The 16,044-nt window shown below is 61.8% G+C and overlaps 2 protein-coding genes across 7 annotated transcripts in view; both read left to right on the top strand.

Moving 5' to 3' along the window:
* The window catches only part of UIMC1 (ubiquitin interaction motif containing 1), a 40,686-nt gene extending 30,766 nt beyond the window's left edge, over window positions 1-9,920 (top strand). For 5 of the 6 annotated variants that reach the window (XM_075441717.1, XM_075441716.1, XM_075441714.1 and 2 more), the window contains 4 exons: window positions 4,673-4,751; window positions 6,275-6,434; window positions 8,166-8,229; window positions 9,427-9,920. In XM_075441717.1, the coding sequence (XP_075297832.1) occupies window positions 4,673-4,751; window positions 6,275-6,434; window positions 8,166-8,229; window positions 9,427-9,683 (560 nt within the window). In that variant the 3' untranslated portion in view covers window positions 9,684-9,920. The remainder of the gene's footprint in view (window positions 1-4,672; window positions 4,752-6,274; window positions 6,435-8,165; window positions 8,230-9,426) is intronic. The other variant, XM_075441719.1, reaches the window with a different exon arrangement.
* An 865-nt stretch (window positions 9,921-10,785) lies between these two features.
* Window positions 10,786-16,043, top strand: HK3 (hexokinase 3). The gene is made up of 20 exons (XM_075441634.1): window positions 10,786-10,928; window positions 11,048-11,221; window positions 11,320-11,362; window positions 11,448-11,610; window positions 11,857-12,005; window positions 12,165-12,284; window positions 12,402-12,497; window positions 12,581-12,680; window positions 12,765-12,948; window positions 13,111-13,266; window positions 13,385-13,618; window positions 13,707-14,011; window positions 14,089-14,228; window positions 14,367-14,486; window positions 14,562-14,657; window positions 14,761-14,860; window positions 14,988-15,171; window positions 15,256-15,411; window positions 15,581-15,814; window positions 15,899-16,043. Exons 1-20 carry the CDS (start codon window positions 10,786-10,788, stop codon window positions 16,041-16,043), a joined length of 3,042 nt encoding a protein of 1,013 aa, XP_075297749.1.
* The last annotated feature ends 1 nt before the right edge of the window (window position 16,044 follows it).

Genomic DNA, 16,044 nt, shown 5'->3' with positions numbered 1-16,044 from the left:
GGAGCTAGTACAAGAAATGTAACTTCTGCATTCCTCTAGCAGGAGGAAGTTTCACCATGTAATCTTAATGCAGAGTTGATGTAGTTTTAAAATACAGGGTCCCTGTTACTCTAAATGTTTGGGAATATGAGATGAGTCCTGTTGAGATAACAGGAGCCAGAGTAGCTGGTTGATACTGTTTGCTGCTGAATTTTGGTGGGGAGTTTTCTCTGCAGGCACAAACCAGCTACTAATGCAAAGCATTTGGCTCAGGCAAGTCACAAATTATCACAGTTCCTCTCCCATCCTCAACACTGATAAAGGTCTTATCCATGCTACAAAATGGAGCAGAATTTTTAGCGTGCCTTTTAGCAGGAATGTCTTTGGCCCTGTGGTAATCGGGTCCCTGGGGTGGCTGGATTGTGATGGTATCCATTGATCCTGGGGAATCCTGACTGTGATCGGGAAAAGGCTTTGAGTTCTTTGGCAATGTGAGGGAATTTGTTCTTTGCTTTGGTGTTGGCTTTCGGCAGGACAGAGTTCAAGCCTGGCCTCTCCACTCTGCTTCCAGGCTGGTCTCCTTGGGGATGTTTGTAAGGGTAGTTATTTTGGAGTTGCTACCCTGCTGTTCTGGCTTATTCAGAACAATCCCCCCATAAGAAAACTAGCATGGAATAAAAGGGATTTTGCTCTAAGCAGAGCAATGATTCTGGGACAAAATCATGGTAATTTGGGTTTTCTGTTGCCAGTTATTCTGGTATTTTCCCTGTAGAGACCAGGCTTTATTAGCCATAACAGCCTGTGATGCCTGTGTTCTTTGCACCAGGACTCTTTGCCGGATCGTGGGCATCCTGGACTCGGAGCAGCAGGTAGCGCGGGGCAGAATCCTGCCTGCCTGCTGGGGCTCTGGCTTGCGAGGCACCTCGGCCTGGTTCCCAGCCGCTGTGCAAAGGCAGCAGTCACCCAGAGAGGTCTCAGCTGCTGGGCTGGTCAGTGGGGTTTGGGTTGAATAGGCAGGAATGATGTTTGGCTCTGAGCAGAGGCCAGACAGTAGTCTGACACAGCTGTGCAGGTACAAAAGGACTCTGTTTCCAGGGCTGTTACCTTGGCATCCATCACTAGCACAAAATCCGTAGGTAAAACTAATGCATGGGGAGAAAAAAGCAGTGGGAGAATTGTCTTCTGAAGCAAATGCCAGCTCCTGCTCAGGTCCAGAAGCTGTTCTCTACCGCTGCAGCACTGTGTGCTCTTGGCTGGCTGCTGGCTTCCTCGAGAGCGCAGCAACAGCCTTGTGTGAGAGAAAATCAAAGTTCTGCCTTCTAAGCCATGTCCTGATCTGTTAAGAAAAGACGGCTTCAGTTTTTCTTTGGTGCGCTGGGTCAAAGGGTTCCTGGGCTGTCTTCGGACTTATTAATTGGATTTGCTCCTGATGTCTCTAGAATTGCAGATTATGCAGTCCTGCAGACTATAGCTGTCAGTGTTTTTTGTTTTAAAGTTACAAAAGGCTGGGTTCTTGCTGGTTTTACTTCTCTGCTTCCCTCTTCTAATCACGCACCAAAGTCTTCCAGTGTTTTGCATCAGGAGGCCAGCTCAGGCTGGCTGGTATTTAGGGGCAGGTTTTCAAATGAGTTAGCTGGGCAAGATGAGTTACGGTTGCTTCCCCTACGTACGTACGTGGTTGCCATGGCTGGATGCCCAGACCACAACATACCTGGGCAGTATGAAAATCTGATTGTGAATTTCCCTTTTCCTCTGGTCTGAATAAATAAAAAAGAGCCTGCTGTTGCGGTAGCTGCTCTGCCATGCTGGGGAAGGTTCAGGTCCTAAGTTTTTCCGGCTCAGTGACTGGTGTTAATTCCAAGTGAACGAGTGGAGCCATGGAAGTGCTGTGCTGGCTCCCTTTTCCTTCCCGCACTCGGCTGAAGGGCTCGCTTGTGCGAGAGAGGTTCTCTGCTGGAGTCACCGCATCCATCGCCCGCTGCTGCTGTTCTCAGCCTGGAAACGAGTCTTCGGTCGCTCCTGAGCACAGCAAATAGTCTCGAGCTTTGGGACATACTGTATTCCTGTTGCCCTCCATCTATGTGCTCCCAACCTCTCAGTTCCCAAGTAAGCCCGGGAAAATAAGGATTGGGTATATCCCTTCCTCCCAAAGCCTCAAATGCCATGTGATGCATCTGTCAATCTTCAGCGGCAGCGCTGGTGCTGCTAAAAAGCTCCCAACATCAGCAGAAGTGGCACTGATACAGCAGGAAGAGCAGCAGAGCAGGTGCAGAGGGAAGCGTCATCGCTTCTGAAAAAGGACAAGATGCTGGCGAGCCTGCCACTGCTAGGATCCTGCACAAAAAGTGGTGCGGCTGGGAGCGAGAACGGGGGTGGAAGCTGGTGCAGCGAGCCGCAGGCGGGTCGTGCCGCGAGGTGAGGAGCTTGGTGACTGCGGTGGCCTTGCAGCTCCGTGTGCTCGCCTGGCCTGGCAGACCCAGGAGGTGCCTGGGGTGGCCGTGCTGATGGCAGGGCCGTGCTGGGGAGGGTTGGCTTCTCCCCAGGCTGCGAGCTGGAGCCGCGCAGGCCAAGGATGACTTGTCAACCAGAAGAAATGCCAAGCCAGGGAAAAGGTTGTTCTCGGGCAGTGGAGTGTGTCTGACCCAGCGAAGAGCATCGCATCTGGGAGAGTTACAAGGCTCCTGTCATGCAGCGGGCCAGCGCTGCTCTGTGGTGGGGATTTTCCCCGCAGCAAGTGTTTTGCCACGTTCTGAACCCGCTGCTTGCAGGCAGCCAGTGTGTTTTGGCGGGGTCGTGCCTCGCTACTGTTTGGGAAGATGTGAAGAGGGGAGGCTGGCTCTGCTCTGCCTCGCCGTGCCTGTTGCGCGGCTGGCCCTGTTCTCTTTCCTGTGCCTCTGCTTCCAGCAGCACAGATGGGGGTCTTCCCCTGGGCAGCTGCAGAGCTGGTCCCAGACGTCTCTAATGGGCCCATTATGCCAGATGTGTTCACTCCTTTTTGGAAGAAAATGGAACTGATGAACACCTGAGCTGGTGCACAAGACTCCCGAGACAGTGTTAAAGGAATATTAACGAGCGCACGCTGATCTGGAGAGTAGCTTTTGCCATGCTGTCAAATGCACGTGTTAGTTGGGTTGTTGGGAGGCTGGATGGCCTGGGGGGTGGCCGTGATTATCAGTCCTCCTCGTCAGACTGCCACTTCAAATCTGGGCCAGGCTAAGTTAAAGAGAGACGTCTGCTTCGGTGCCTGTCAGGAATGAGCTGTTGGTATCGCTCATCGCCTACAAGGCAATACCCACATCCTGGGAAATGCTCGAGCTTGTTTCTTCAGCATGGATGCCTCCCATCAGCCCCAGCAGCTCCTGAGCATCTTGCAGTGCATTACTGGCCATGGCTGCAGGTCAGTGATTGCTGCTAAGGGAAAGGCCGTGTTGTATCGGTGTCATTGATAGATACTGGGGTTGCCTAACACTCTGGAAATCGGGTTTTGCTAAAACTGAAGGTTTCCTTTTGTTCCACACAAAATTTTGTGCGTCCATTTCTTTATCACAGATTATGTACCAACAATAACAGGTTTGTCAAGCCTATACCTTGGATTCATACCTTTCTCCGAAAGAGAGTATGGGAAGCGATGTTACCGGGCTGCAGAATAGCTCCCTGCATTGTCCCCTTAGCCAGCTTGCCTGGGAGTGCTTACTGTGACATCTGTTTTGGAGCTGGAGCCTGGAATGTCCCTGGTGAAGCAAGCTAAGAGCTATCTGATGTGTTCCCTGAGGATCTTTGCTGGTGGCATGTCAACAGGAATACCCTGAGAGGAATTAAACTGAAAGAGACAACGCTCCGACGTGCTCCCTGCAGATGCCTGGAGAGCGGGTTTGGAAAGGCTGCTTGGGCTTGCCGAAGGAACAGAAATCGTTGGACCCATCATCAGCATGCTGGTCAGCCGGGATCTCGCTCGCTACCCACGTGTGTCGGAGCTGGCTCTTCCCCGCTGCCGCTGGAGAGCAGCGCTGCTGATGCTTAGCCCTGGTAGAGATCCTCATCCGCAGGCCCCACAGAGCTGTATGTGAACAGCGGTACAGATCACCCCCGTTTCACGTGGGTGCTGGAGAAAGGAGCGACGGCGGGCTGAGTGTCGTAACCTTCCCTTTCCAGCGTGAGCTGCGTCGCTCCCCGGCAGGGCTCGCTCCTCCTGCCACATCTGCAGCGGGGCTGGTGCCTCTGTGCAGCCCCCGCCTCGGCTCCCCTTTCCCCCGAGCTCGCAGTTTCCACGCTGCCTCCCCTGCAGCAGGCACGGGTGCGTGGCTTGGCAGGGAGCGTGCTGTGCTGCTGCAGCAGCTGTGTGACTCGTCTCCCCGGCTGCTGCGAAGCTGCACATCGGCTTTAAAATTACCGTAAACTGCTTACTGTTGATCCAGCTGTTTCTGGCAGAAGACAGGTTACGGTGTGAAATGGCTAGCTGGCTTCCGAGTCCGGGGAAGGTAACTTCTTCAGTATCCCCCCAGAAAAAAGGAGAGTTGGCCAGCTACATCTTCTGCAGGAAAGACCCTGCCCGTACCAGTCCAGTATTTCTTTGCCTCTGCCATCACTTCTGCTGCAGCCTTGAGCGGAAGCGATTGAAACCTGCTGCCTTTGGACGTGGTGTAGGGATGCTTTTGGGCTGGATGGCAGGTAACCCTTGCTGTTTTTTCCCCAGTGCTCACCCGGCGTCAGAGAGAGGCCAGAAGTAAAGCTGCCAGTGGTGAAAGCAGCCCAGCATCCTTAGACATTGACAAGTAAGTAGGTATGCTTGCTCCTCCACGACTGTTTCTGTGCTTCCCTTCTGGCTTGCCTGTGGATGCCTTTATTCCTGTATAAATGCTGGCCGTTGGCCTGATAGCAATGTTTCCCTAAGAAATTGCCTTCCCTCAGTGCCTCGTGTTGCAGTGCTGGCTATATTTAAACCGAAGGAAGAGGAATTTGCTGGTCTCAGATTGTTTATCTTTGCACTAATTTCCTTCCAGCCCAATCCGTGGTGGGTCAGGGGTGCGTGGTCTCTGGCCGCTGTGGGGGGATCTCTAGCTAAAATGATGCTAACTGAGCCAGTTTCTAGTGGGAAATCAGAGCTTGGTAACCCGAGGAAAAGAAGAGGCTAGGACAGGGAGGCTGTCAACATGGCACCTGTAGTGATATTCTTAATTAAATTAGACTTTCAGAATAGCAGTGGCTTTGTTTAATCTCTTCCCATGCAGCCCCTCCTCCTGCCACCCACACAAAGCATCATAAGAGAGGATCTGACAGTAAAATCCCTGCTATGGAAGCAATTTTGCTGTTACAAACAGTGGATGGCAACATCGCTAATGGAATTAGGCTAATTATAGAGAGGACAGCTTCTGTTTAGACACATTATCTGGGTAATCAGCACTGACTGGAAAGAAAATACGGCAAAAGTACTGCAGAGTTTTACTCGATGGGGGTTCTCCATACGCATTTTGGAGCCTGGGGTGAGTTTTACTAGGAGAGTACTGCTTATCAGACTGAAGGCAGTGCTGCTGGGGCTGGGCCCGGGGGCTGTCTCTCCTTGGAGATGGTCGGTTCCCGGATACGTCCCCGGGTGGATGCTCCCCTCCTGAGGAACCAGGGCCCGCTTCCGCATGGTTTGGTCCCTGCCGAGAGCTGGTGTGGAAGTGAGTGTAGCTGTGTAAATACACGTCTGATCGTTCACTCAGGATAATTTTCTTCCCAAGCACACTCAGTCGTCCCGCGTGAGCCTGGGCATCTTCTACACAAAGGGGGGGCTGAGGAACACGCCGTGCCAGCCCCCCACTAGGAGCGCGTGCTCTGCATTCCTCTTCCAACGTGGCATGATGTAAAATGGAGACGGTGCAGAGAAAGACTTGATTTACTAGTCAGACAAGTTCATCCAGCCCTGGTAAAATGTCTCTCTGATTTAACACACTTGGTTTGCTTTTCAGGCAGAATTTAACTCGCCTTTGCAAAGCCCTCGCACTTCATTTCTGTGGATTTTGACAGGGTGCTTTATGTCTGGGGAGAGATCAGCGGTGTTTGAGATAGTTAGATGAGCAGATTTGATTACCGTCCCGCTGCTGCAGCAGCAGGATACAGAGGAGCAGGCAGGGAAAACTGATAATCACTCAGTCTTTGTGATCGGTGCCGGCCTGGCCCCACTGAGCGAGGCCCGATCTGGTGGCATGTCTTCTCCGTGCCGCGGCCTGGAGGAGGAAAGTCACGGCTGGTGGCTGGGAGCCCGGTGCAGGGCGAATCCTAACGCGGTGCACTGTCCTTTGCTGCCTGGCAGGTGTGAGAAGTGCTACCTCTGCAAGTCGCTGGTGCCGCTGCCGCAGTATCGGAGGCACGTGGACAGCTGCCTGCAGGCTGCTAGGCAAGCTCGGGGAACCCGGAGGCTGCGAAGCGCCAAGGTGAGGGGCGACCCTGCAGACCGTCTCCTGTGCTTTGCGGTAGGTTTGGGGCTGGGTTGGCAGCTGGGGCGGTTTCCCTGGTTGACGGGATGAGCTGACCTGGCGTAGGGTTGCCTCTTGCCGCGGGCCGCCATGGCCAGAGAACTTGTTGTCACGCTCTGCGAGAGCGCGGACCGGTCCCGGGGGTGAGCTAATCCAGCGGAGCTGCCAGTAGCGTCTCCAGCAGGCAGGCAGCCAGGGCTGTCGCGCTGCCAGGCAGCGTGCCTCAGGCCTGCAGCCTTCCTGGGCTGAATAGAGATGGACCGTGGAGGGCAGTGTCGGAGTGACACCGCATCTGGCTCTATCCACAAGCCGTTTCCCATGGGGAAGGCTTCAGAGCCGGGAGAACCGCTCAGTGCCAGGAGCAAACTGCAGCATCCCAGGAGAAATGTGGGGGAGCGAGCGTGGTGGAGGTGCGCCGGGTGTGGGGGACGTGCCTTGCTGGGGGAGGTGGGAGGCAGCAGTGCGGGTAGCAGCTGGCTCCCAGTCACTCGCCGGGTGTTGGCCCCCACTGTGCCTCCTCCTGCTCGTGGTGGTCCTGGGGGAGCAGAGCACAGAGAGGGTCCTTCCAGGCCTTCCTGCTGGTTCCTGCGGGCAGAGCCCTAGCGGTGCAGCTTTGCCTGCGCTCAGAAATGTGATTCTCAGCATGAAGATGCAACATGATGTCTCAGTTTTGTATAATCCCTTAAATCCATCACAGGCCTCAGCCCTTTGGGGATTCAGATGCAAATGATGAGATTTCTGGTTGGTGATTTTGGCTGGGATAACAGCCAAGTGCTGTGTGGTTCAGAGTACTGCAGGGCACGGCTGCTGCTGCTTGTGACCGGCTCCGTGGGGGCTGTTTGTCCCTGCGCCCCACAGCTGGCTGGCGTGCGGGGTCCCACACGCAGGCACAGGGCATGGGGGAAGGTTCTGGAGCAGGGTGGCCCTGTGGGACGGCTCTGCAAGGCTCTGTGTTTCCTCTGGCCGTGCCTTGTGCCGAGGTGGCAGCTCGCCGGGGTAGCAGGTCGTGCTTAGGCATGGGCCTGGGCTGTTGGAAAGCTTCCTAGTGGCACTGTTGGGCTTGCGGGTTCCTGCCACAGCTCGTTTTGGGATGCTTTGGAGCTCCAACCCCGCAGCCGGGATGCCAGTGCCTTCGAGAGCAGTTCTGGGGCCAGGGACCAGCCAGGGGAGGGGACTTTGCTGGGGCAGCAAGGCTCAAAGCAAGCCAGGCGAAGTGGTCTTCTCTTAGTCTGCCTGACCAGTGCAGCTGCGTCTTCCCCGGGGCTGAGAGGGGACACGAGGTGTGCGTTCCTTATCTGGCTGTGACGTGGAGGAAGGCCCTTCCCTCCAGCACCAAGCGCCGGTGCCCTCAGACAGAGCAGGATGGGGCCTGTGCTCAGAGGCACGCTGCTGGGGGATGCGCTCGAGCCATGGCCGAGCCCCCGGTGCCCACATTTCTGTGTTGCAGCCCCGCGCTTGATGGGCTTGCGGGTGGCTTCCTGCACCCTGGCCTCCCTTCTTACCGAGCTCTGCTTTATTGGCCGCTCTCGCTGCCTGTGCTCGGGCACCGGTCAGGCCGGGCCCGGGGCAGTGCCCTTCCCTGGCTCTGCCGGGTCTGGAGGCCCTGGAAATGCAGCGCTGCCGCTTGTGCCCAGCCTGAGCCCGTGGGGATGCACGGCCAAGGGGCCACGCCGGCTGCGGGGTTCGCTCGCGGCAGTGCTGTGACGATGCTTCTCCTCTCCTTGGCAGGACGTTGGGCGGCAGGAGAGGGGACTCCTCAGGATGCTGGAGCTCTCGGAGAGCAAGGCTGCAGGTGGGAAGCTGCTTTCTGGGCCTGCCCTTTCCCAGCTCTGCCGTTGTGGTCCCGGGCTGTGCTGGGAAAGCACATTCCCCTGGAAGCACAGAATCCCAGCATGGTCAGGGTTGGAAGGGACCTCTGTGGGTCACCTAGTCCAACCCGCTGCTGAAGCAGGGTCACCTACAGCAGGCTGGGTCTTTAATATCTCCAGAGAAGGAGACTCCACAACCTCCCTGGGCAGCCTGTTCCAGTGCTCTGTCACCCTCAGAGGGAAGAAGTTCTTCCTCGTGTTCAGACGGAACTTCCTCTGCTTCAGTTTGTGCCCATTGCCCCTTGTCCTGTCGCTGGGCACTACTGAAAGGAGTCTGGCCCCATCCTCCTGACACCCACCCTGCAGATATTTATAAGCATTTCTAAGGTCCCCTCTCAGCCTTCTCTTCTCCAGGCTTAACAAGCCCAGCTCCCTCAGCCTCTCCTCGTAGGAGAGATGCTCCAGTCCCCTCACCATCCTCGTAGCCCTCCGCTGGACTCTCTCCAGTATCTCCTCATCTTTCTTGAACTGGGGAGCCCAGAACTGGACACAGTGCTGCAGATGGGGCCTCACCAGGGCAGTGTAGAGGGTAAGGAGAACCTCCCTCGACCTGCTGGCCACACTCCTCCTAATGCACCCCAGGATCCCATTGGCTTTCTTGGCAGCCAGGGCACATTGCTGGCTCATGGTCAACCTGTCGTCCCCCAGGACACCCAGATCCCTCTCCACAGAGCTGCTCTCCAGCCGGTCCGCCCCAAGCCTGTACTGATGCCTGGGGTTGTTCCTCCCCAGGTGCAGGACCCTGCATTTGCCCTTGTTGAACCTCATCAGGTTCCTCTCTGCCCAGCTCTCCAGCCTGTCCAGGTCAAGGGGTCTGTTCTTCCGGAGCAGAGCGGGAGGCTGGGGGCTTGGCTGGCTGTTGTCATCCCTGCCGGTACCCGCTGTGCCCAGAGCCCTCATGGCGGTCGGGGGGTGCTCAGAGCCGTTGTGCCAAGAGAGGCCCGGCTCCTGGGGGGTGGTGGGGTGCTGCCCACCCTGCCTGCACACCGGTGCTGCCCCCCACGGCACCACGGGCAGGAGGAGATGAGGGGGGAGAAATGCCCTCGCAGCACCCTCCTCGCCGTGCCCACGGCTCGCGCCGGAGGGCAGCAAGGCAGGGCTGACCTGTGCTCTTGTTGCAGGTGCTGACACGGGGACCCCCCTCCCTGGACTAGGAGACCAACAGTCCCCCCCCACGCTCTCCGCCAGAGCCGGGGGGCCGGCGGCGGGCAGCCCCAGCTCCCTTCGGCACCTTCCTTTCGACGTCTCTCCTGCGAAACCCGACGTCTCCGTCTCGGAAGCGGCGGGCTGCGTGATGGACTTGGAGGAGCGCGCGGCTCTTCGCTTGGGCAGCCAGCAGCAGACCAAAGGCTGCCGACGGAGAAAGCACAAGTTCTGAGGCCGGCGGTGCGGCGCGTCCCCCCAGCAGCTCCCCGGGGCGAGGGTCTGCACGGCGCCGGACCCCTGCTTCACCCGCAGCCTTGTTCTCCCACCCCCCTTTTGTATGTTTTATACAACCTGCGCAGGGAGCGCCGGGTGGAGAAGTGACTGTGTGTTTTATAGGTGCCTGTGCAGCTTTGCTCTCTGTTAAAGAAATGGAAATATATTTATGTATGTTTTTATGAAACTGCAGCAACACGGCGGAGCTGTGCTGTCTTTCTCTGGGGAACGGGAGGCGGTGGAGCGAGCAGAGGAGGAACCGCCTCAAAATCGCACCCCTCGGGCTCCGGAGGCGGGGTGGGAGCTCGGGGACCCCCCCCGGGGCAGGGGGCTGCGGTGCCCCGGGTTCTGGAGACCAGCGCGGCGATGGCTTTCCTAGCTTGGTGCTGGCTGAGGGCTGCAGCCCGGGGCTGCAGCAACCGGCGGAGCCACGGCCGCGGTGTCCCTGTGTCCTGGGGGTCCTGCGTGTCGCCGTGTCCAGGGGGTCCCTGTGTCCTGGGGGTCCTTTGTGTCCTGGGTGTCCCTGTGTCTGGGGGGTCACCGTGTCCTGGGGGTCCTGCGTGTCCCCGTGTCCTGGGAGTCCTGGGTGTCCCCGTGTCCGGGGGGTCCCCGTGTCCTGGGGGTCCTGGGGGTCCTTCGTGTCCCCGTGTCCTGGGGGTCCTGTGTCTCCACCGCGCCGGCGGCTCCCAGGGCAGGACGGAGCCCCGGGCTGGGTCGCGGGGGTCCCCCGCTCCCCGGGAGCACCCCCGCCCTGCCGCGGAGCCCCTCGCCGGGCCTGGGACGGGGCTCGTCGCTGTCCTGCTTAATTAACGGCACGAGCTGCGCGGAGCTCATTAGCGCTCGCACCCACATTGAAAAGCGCCGACGGGGAGCGAGGGCGTTCGGCCCGGCGCGCGAAGCGGCCCCGCCCTCCGGGGGCGCCCATTGGCCGCGGCGGAGCCGGCGGAGGCGGACCGGCCAATGGCGGGGCGGGCCTCCCGTGGGCGTAGCTTCGGTTGCCGGGGCAACAGCAGCGGCGTTGGCAACGGTCGCCGCCCCCCCCACTCCGCCGGCTCGCAGCCATGGCCAGCCCCGACCGGCGGCCCGGGCAGCGGGGCAGCGCGGCCAGGCCCTCCTGGGACGGGAGCCGCGCCGCCTCCAGCCTGGACCGCGTGCCCCAGCGGGGCCCGGGCGCGGAGGAGCGGGGCCGCCCGGCCCTGAACTGGTGAGGGGCTCGGGCCCGGCGGCGGCCGAGCGAAGTCAGGCGTGGGGAGGCCGGGGCCGGGGCCGGGGCTGAGCGGGCCCCCCCGGGGCAGCGCATGACCGGTCTCGGGCCTCTTGCAGGTCGAGGCAGGGGCAGCCCCGCTCCCCCGAGGACGGCCCCGGCGCCTTCGCCGTCGTGGGGCGCCGCTGCCCCCTCTCCCCCCGGGTGCCGGGCCGCGGTCGCGGCGGGAGGACGCCGGACGGTGACGGTGCTGCTAGGAGCACGGCCCCGCGGCGCAGGGACGCGGAGGGGAGGTGGGAGGCAGAGCCGGGCATGCCCCCCCCCAGCCCCCCTCGTGTGCTCGGGCCCAGCAGGTGACACGCCGTCTCCCTCCACGCAGGTCCCCAGCGAGCCCCCGACTGGGCCACGACAGTGACGGCCCCTCCTGCACCCGGGTAAGGGCCGTCCCTGCCCCTCGCCCAGCCGAGGGGTCCCCCCGCGTCCCGGGGCTGCCCTCAGCTCCCCCTCCCCCGTCCCCAGGTGCAAAGCGCGCTGCTGGCGCTCACCGTCTCGCTGGAGACGCTGCGGGCGGTGAAGGGCCGCGTGCTGCGGGCCATGCGCGAGGGGCTCGGCCGCCAGACGCACGCGCAGGCCAGTGTCCGCATGCTGCCCACCTACGTCTGCTCCACGCCCGACGGCACCGGTAAGATGGCCCAGCCCGGGCAGCGGCTGCTCTGCACTGGTCTCCAGCCGGTTATGGGGTCCGTACGCCGCCCTTGCGCTGCCTCTGCCAGTCCCCGGCGCAGGGCAGAGGCCAGGAGCAGGGTCCCTCAGCCCTTCACGGTGGTCTCGGGACCCCGTGGGTGACTGTCCCTGGGACAGGGGAACGGATCCAGGGGACCCGCCACGGGGCCGGTCTCTGCCTAACACCGCCTCGGCTCCCCCGTAGAGAAAGGCGAATTGGTGGTGGTGGAGCTGTGCCAGAACCACGTCCGGACCCTGTGGGTGACGCTCCTGGGTGACGGCAACCAGAGCCCCCAAGTGAGGGACGAGATCTTCAACATGCCAGAGGCCACCAAACAGGGCAAGGGGGAAGAGGTACGAGGAGGCCATGGCAGAGTGGGGCTGGTGCTGGGCTGCGCAGCGCCGCGGAGCCTCGGCAGGGCTCCAGGCTGGGGCTGGGGCTCCGGGCTCTCTCCTGCAGCCTGGCTGCTGGGTAAGGGGGAGCAGCCGATCACCCTGGCCGTGCCTTTGCAGCTCTTTGACTTCATTGCCCAATGCGTGCGCCAGTTCCTGGCTGGCATCGGCAGCTCCCAGGATCGCCTCCCCTTGGGCTTCGTCTTCCCCTTCAGCTGCAGACAGACGCGGCTGGACAAGGTGAGCGGGACAACCCTGCCCCGTGGCCACAGCCGCCTCCTCCCCAGCGCGTCATCAGCCGGGAGCGGAGCCGGCCCGGTGACGATGGCCAGCGGCTCAGCCACGTGCTCTCCACAGGCTGAACTCATCTCCTGGTCCAAGGGCTTCGGCTGCAGTGACGTGGTGGGGAAGGACATTGTGCAGCTGCTGCAGTCGGCCATCAACAAGCAGGAGGTGGGGGGCCGTGGGGCGGGGGGCCTGGCTGGGGGCTTCCCCCGTGGAGGGGCTAACGATGCTCTCGCTTTGCCCTCGGCCAGCTCCACCACGTGGACGTCGTTGCCCTGATGAATGACACTGTGGGCACCATGATGACCTGCAGCATGGGGGGGAACCCCTGTGAGGTCGCCTTGGTTGTGGGTGAGGAGCAGGCACCCCGTGTGCCAGGGTGGTGGGTGCTGGGGGGGGGGCTACACCAGTGCTCACCCCCTCCGCTCCCCACAGACAAAGGCACCAACAGCTGCTTCATGGCTGAGGCGCAGCAGGTGGAGATGGCAGAGGAGACCAGCGGGCGGATGTGCATCAACACCGAGTGGGGGGGCTTTGGGGACGACGGCAGCCTGGGCGACATCCTGACCCCTTACGACCAGCTCGTGGACCAGGAATCCTCCAACCCCGGGCAGAAGAGGTGCTCCCACTCCCCAGCCAGGACAGGGTCCTGGGGCTCCCCGTCCACCCCTGAGCACGCCAACCCCACCAGCAGGACCACGTGGCCCCCTGCGATGCTCCTGGGTGCGCTCAAAGGGGGTGCCGAGGGATGATGACTGACCCCTGCTTGGGCTGCATGCAGGTTTGAGAAGCTGGTGGGCAGCCTGTACCTGGGGGAGATTGTCCGGCACGTGCTGTCTGCTCTGGCTGTGGATAAAGCGCTCTTCACTGGGAGCAGCGTCGCCGTCCTGAGGACCAAGGATGTTCTCAAGACCCAGCAGGTCCTGGAGATCACCGAGTGAGTGTCTGGCAACCAGGAGCTGCCGCGGGTGGGAGGAGGAGGAGGGGTGACACGTGGGAGCCCCCTGGCCACGAGCCGGTGGCCCCCTAAGCCTGCACTGTGCTCTCCCTTGCAGCAACGAGGAAGGCACGGCCAAGGCGAGGGGGGCTCTGGAGGCTCTGGGGCTGCAGCCGAGCGAGCGGGATTGCTGCCGGGTGCAGCAGATCTGCCGGGCGGTGGTGAGCCGCGCCGCCACGCTCTGCGCCACCGGGCTGGCCGCCATCCTCAGCCACATGTGCCAGAGCCGGGAGCTGGAGCAGCTGGCGGTCAACGTGGGGATGGACGGCGAGTTGTACCGGGGCTACCCCAGGTGAGGAGGGACATGGGGCTCCTGGTGAGCCCCACCCCAGCAGGATGCCTCATGTCCAGCCCCTGACATCTTCTTCTTCCTCCGGCAGGTTCGGAGAGATCCTGCAGAGCGTGACAGGGCTGCTGGCCCCGGAGTGCACGGCCACCCTCCTGCCCTCGGTGGACGGGTCCGGGCGGGGGGCGGCCATGGTGACAGCGGTGGCTTTGCGCTTGGCGGCCCAGCGCCGCGAGGTGGACCAGCTGCTGGCCCCGCTGCGGCTCAGCCGCGCCGATCTGGAGCGCGTCCAGGCGCTGATGAGGCAGGAGATGGAGCTGGGGCTGGGTCAGGAGAGCAATGCCAACGCCTCCGTCCGCATGCTGCCCACCTACGTCTGCAGCACACCCGACGGCACCGGTGAGGGCCGGGGGCCTGGGGAAGGGGGTGCTGCGAAGGCCGTGGCCACACTGATGTCCTGTGCCGGCTCCCCGCAGAGCGAGGCGAATTCCTGGCGTTGGACCTGGGGGGAACCAATTTCCGGGTGCTGGTGGTGCGCGTGGCGCAGGATGGCATCCGCATCACCAGCGAGATCTACGCCATCCCGACCACCATCACGCAGGGCACCGGCGAGGCGGTGAGGCTGAGGACCCGTGGCCGAGGGACGGGGTGGGAATTGCCTTACCTCTCGCTGCCCACGGGCCCGGGAGAGGGCTGGGAGCCCCCCACGACATCCCCCCATCTTGGCCCCTGAGACCGTGGCCGCTCTCCGCAGCTCTTCAACCACATCATCGAGTGCATCATGGACTTCCAGCTGAAGCAGGACCTGATGGAGCAGATCCTGCCGCTTGGCTTCACCTTCTCCTTCCCCTGCCAGCAGCTGGGCCTGGACAAGGTGAGGGGGCAGCTCCGGGGGGATGGGGGGGCCCTGGGGCACAAGGCCCAGCCCCCACTCCTGCCTCTCTTGCAGGCTGTGCTGCTGAGCTGGACCAAGGGCTTCAGCGCCTCGGGCTGCGTGGGGCAGGACGTGGTCCAGCTGCTGCGGGAGGCTGCCCAGCGCAAACAGGTAGCGAAGGGCTGGGGGCCCGTCCCCTGTCCCCGGGGTGCCACCCTGCCCCGGAGCCAGCTGGGTGCCATGAAGCCACATCTCCCTGTCTCTGGTTTGGCAGCACTCAGGGCTGAAGGTGGTGGCCGTGGTCAATGACACGGTGGGAACCATGATGTCCTGTGGCTACGACGACCCCAGATGTGAGATCGGCCTCATCGTGGGTGAGGATCACCCCTGCCCCCAGCGTGTCACCCATCCCCTCGCCGCCAGCCCACCCAGCCTGGCCACGAGACGCCAGGCCGCTCTGCCGGGGCTGTGGTGGGGGTGACACCGGCGCGGGGCCCACAGGGACAGGGACCAACGCCTGCTACATGGAGGAGATGCAGAACGTGAGCACTGTGGAGGGGGACCAGGGCCGCATGTGCATCAACATGGAGTGGGGAGCCTTCGGGGACAACGGCTGCCTCAACCACATCTTCACCGACTTTGACCGGCTGGTGGATGAGAACACAATCAATGTGGGCAAGCAGAGGTGGGCGAGGGCCCCAGGCTGGGGAGGGGGCCGGGTCGGGGTGGCTGTACCTGGCTAAGGCTGCCAGGGCTGTGCCCGGGGCAGGTTCGAGAAGCTCATCAGCGGCATGTACCTGGGGGAGATCGTGCGCCACGTCCTGCTGGCACTGGTGGAGAAACAGCTCCTGTTCCACGGGAAGCCCTGCCCTAAGCTCCAGACCAAGGACATCTTCCAGACCAAGTTCCTCTCCACCATCGAGCTGTGAGTGCTGGGCTCCGGTGGGTTCCCTGAGCCCAGGGTGAGGGGGGTGAAGCCAGAGCCCCAGGGCAGAGGTGGGGTGGAGGGCATGCAGGGCAATGCTACCTCCAGCCCGGGGGACGGGGACGGTGATGGGGACGGCGGTTCTAATGGTGCCCCCGGTCCGGGGCAGCGACGGGCTGGCCCTGCGGCAGGTATGGGCCATCCTGCAGGACCTGGAGCTCCAGGCCAGCTTTGAGGACAGCGTGCTCGTGCGGGAGGTGTGCCAGACGGTGTCCCTGCGGGCAGCCCAGCTCTGCGCCGCCGCTCTGGCCGCCGTGGTGGAGAAGATGCGGGAGAACCGGGGCCTGGCCCAGCTGGCCGTCACCGTGGGGGTGGACGGCACCTTGTACAAGATGCACCCGTGGTGAGTGGGGACGGGGGTGACGGGCACCCATGGGGTGACTGGGCTGGGGGCACCAGCCCTCACCCTCCCCTCCCGTCCCCCCAGCTTCTCCCAGCACCTCCAGCAAACGCTGCGGGACCTGGCGCCCAGCTGCACCGTCACCTTCCTGCAGTCGGAGGATGGCTCGGGGAAAGGGGCCGCGCTGGTGGCGGCCGTGGCCTGGCGCGGGGCTGAGCCCCCACCCCAATAAA

The sequence above is a fragment of the Opisthocomus hoazin genome, chromosome 22 (assembly GCF_030867145.1).
Source record: "Opisthocomus hoazin isolate bOpiHoa1 chromosome 22, bOpiHoa1.hap1, whole genome shotgun sequence".
In the NCBI taxonomy this organism is placed as follows: Eukaryota; Metazoa; Chordata; class Aves; order Opisthocomiformes; family Opisthocomidae; genus Opisthocomus; species Opisthocomus hoazin.
The sequence above is the reverse complement of the archived record's forward strand: the minus strand, read 5'-3'. Positions and strand labels throughout refer to the sequence as shown.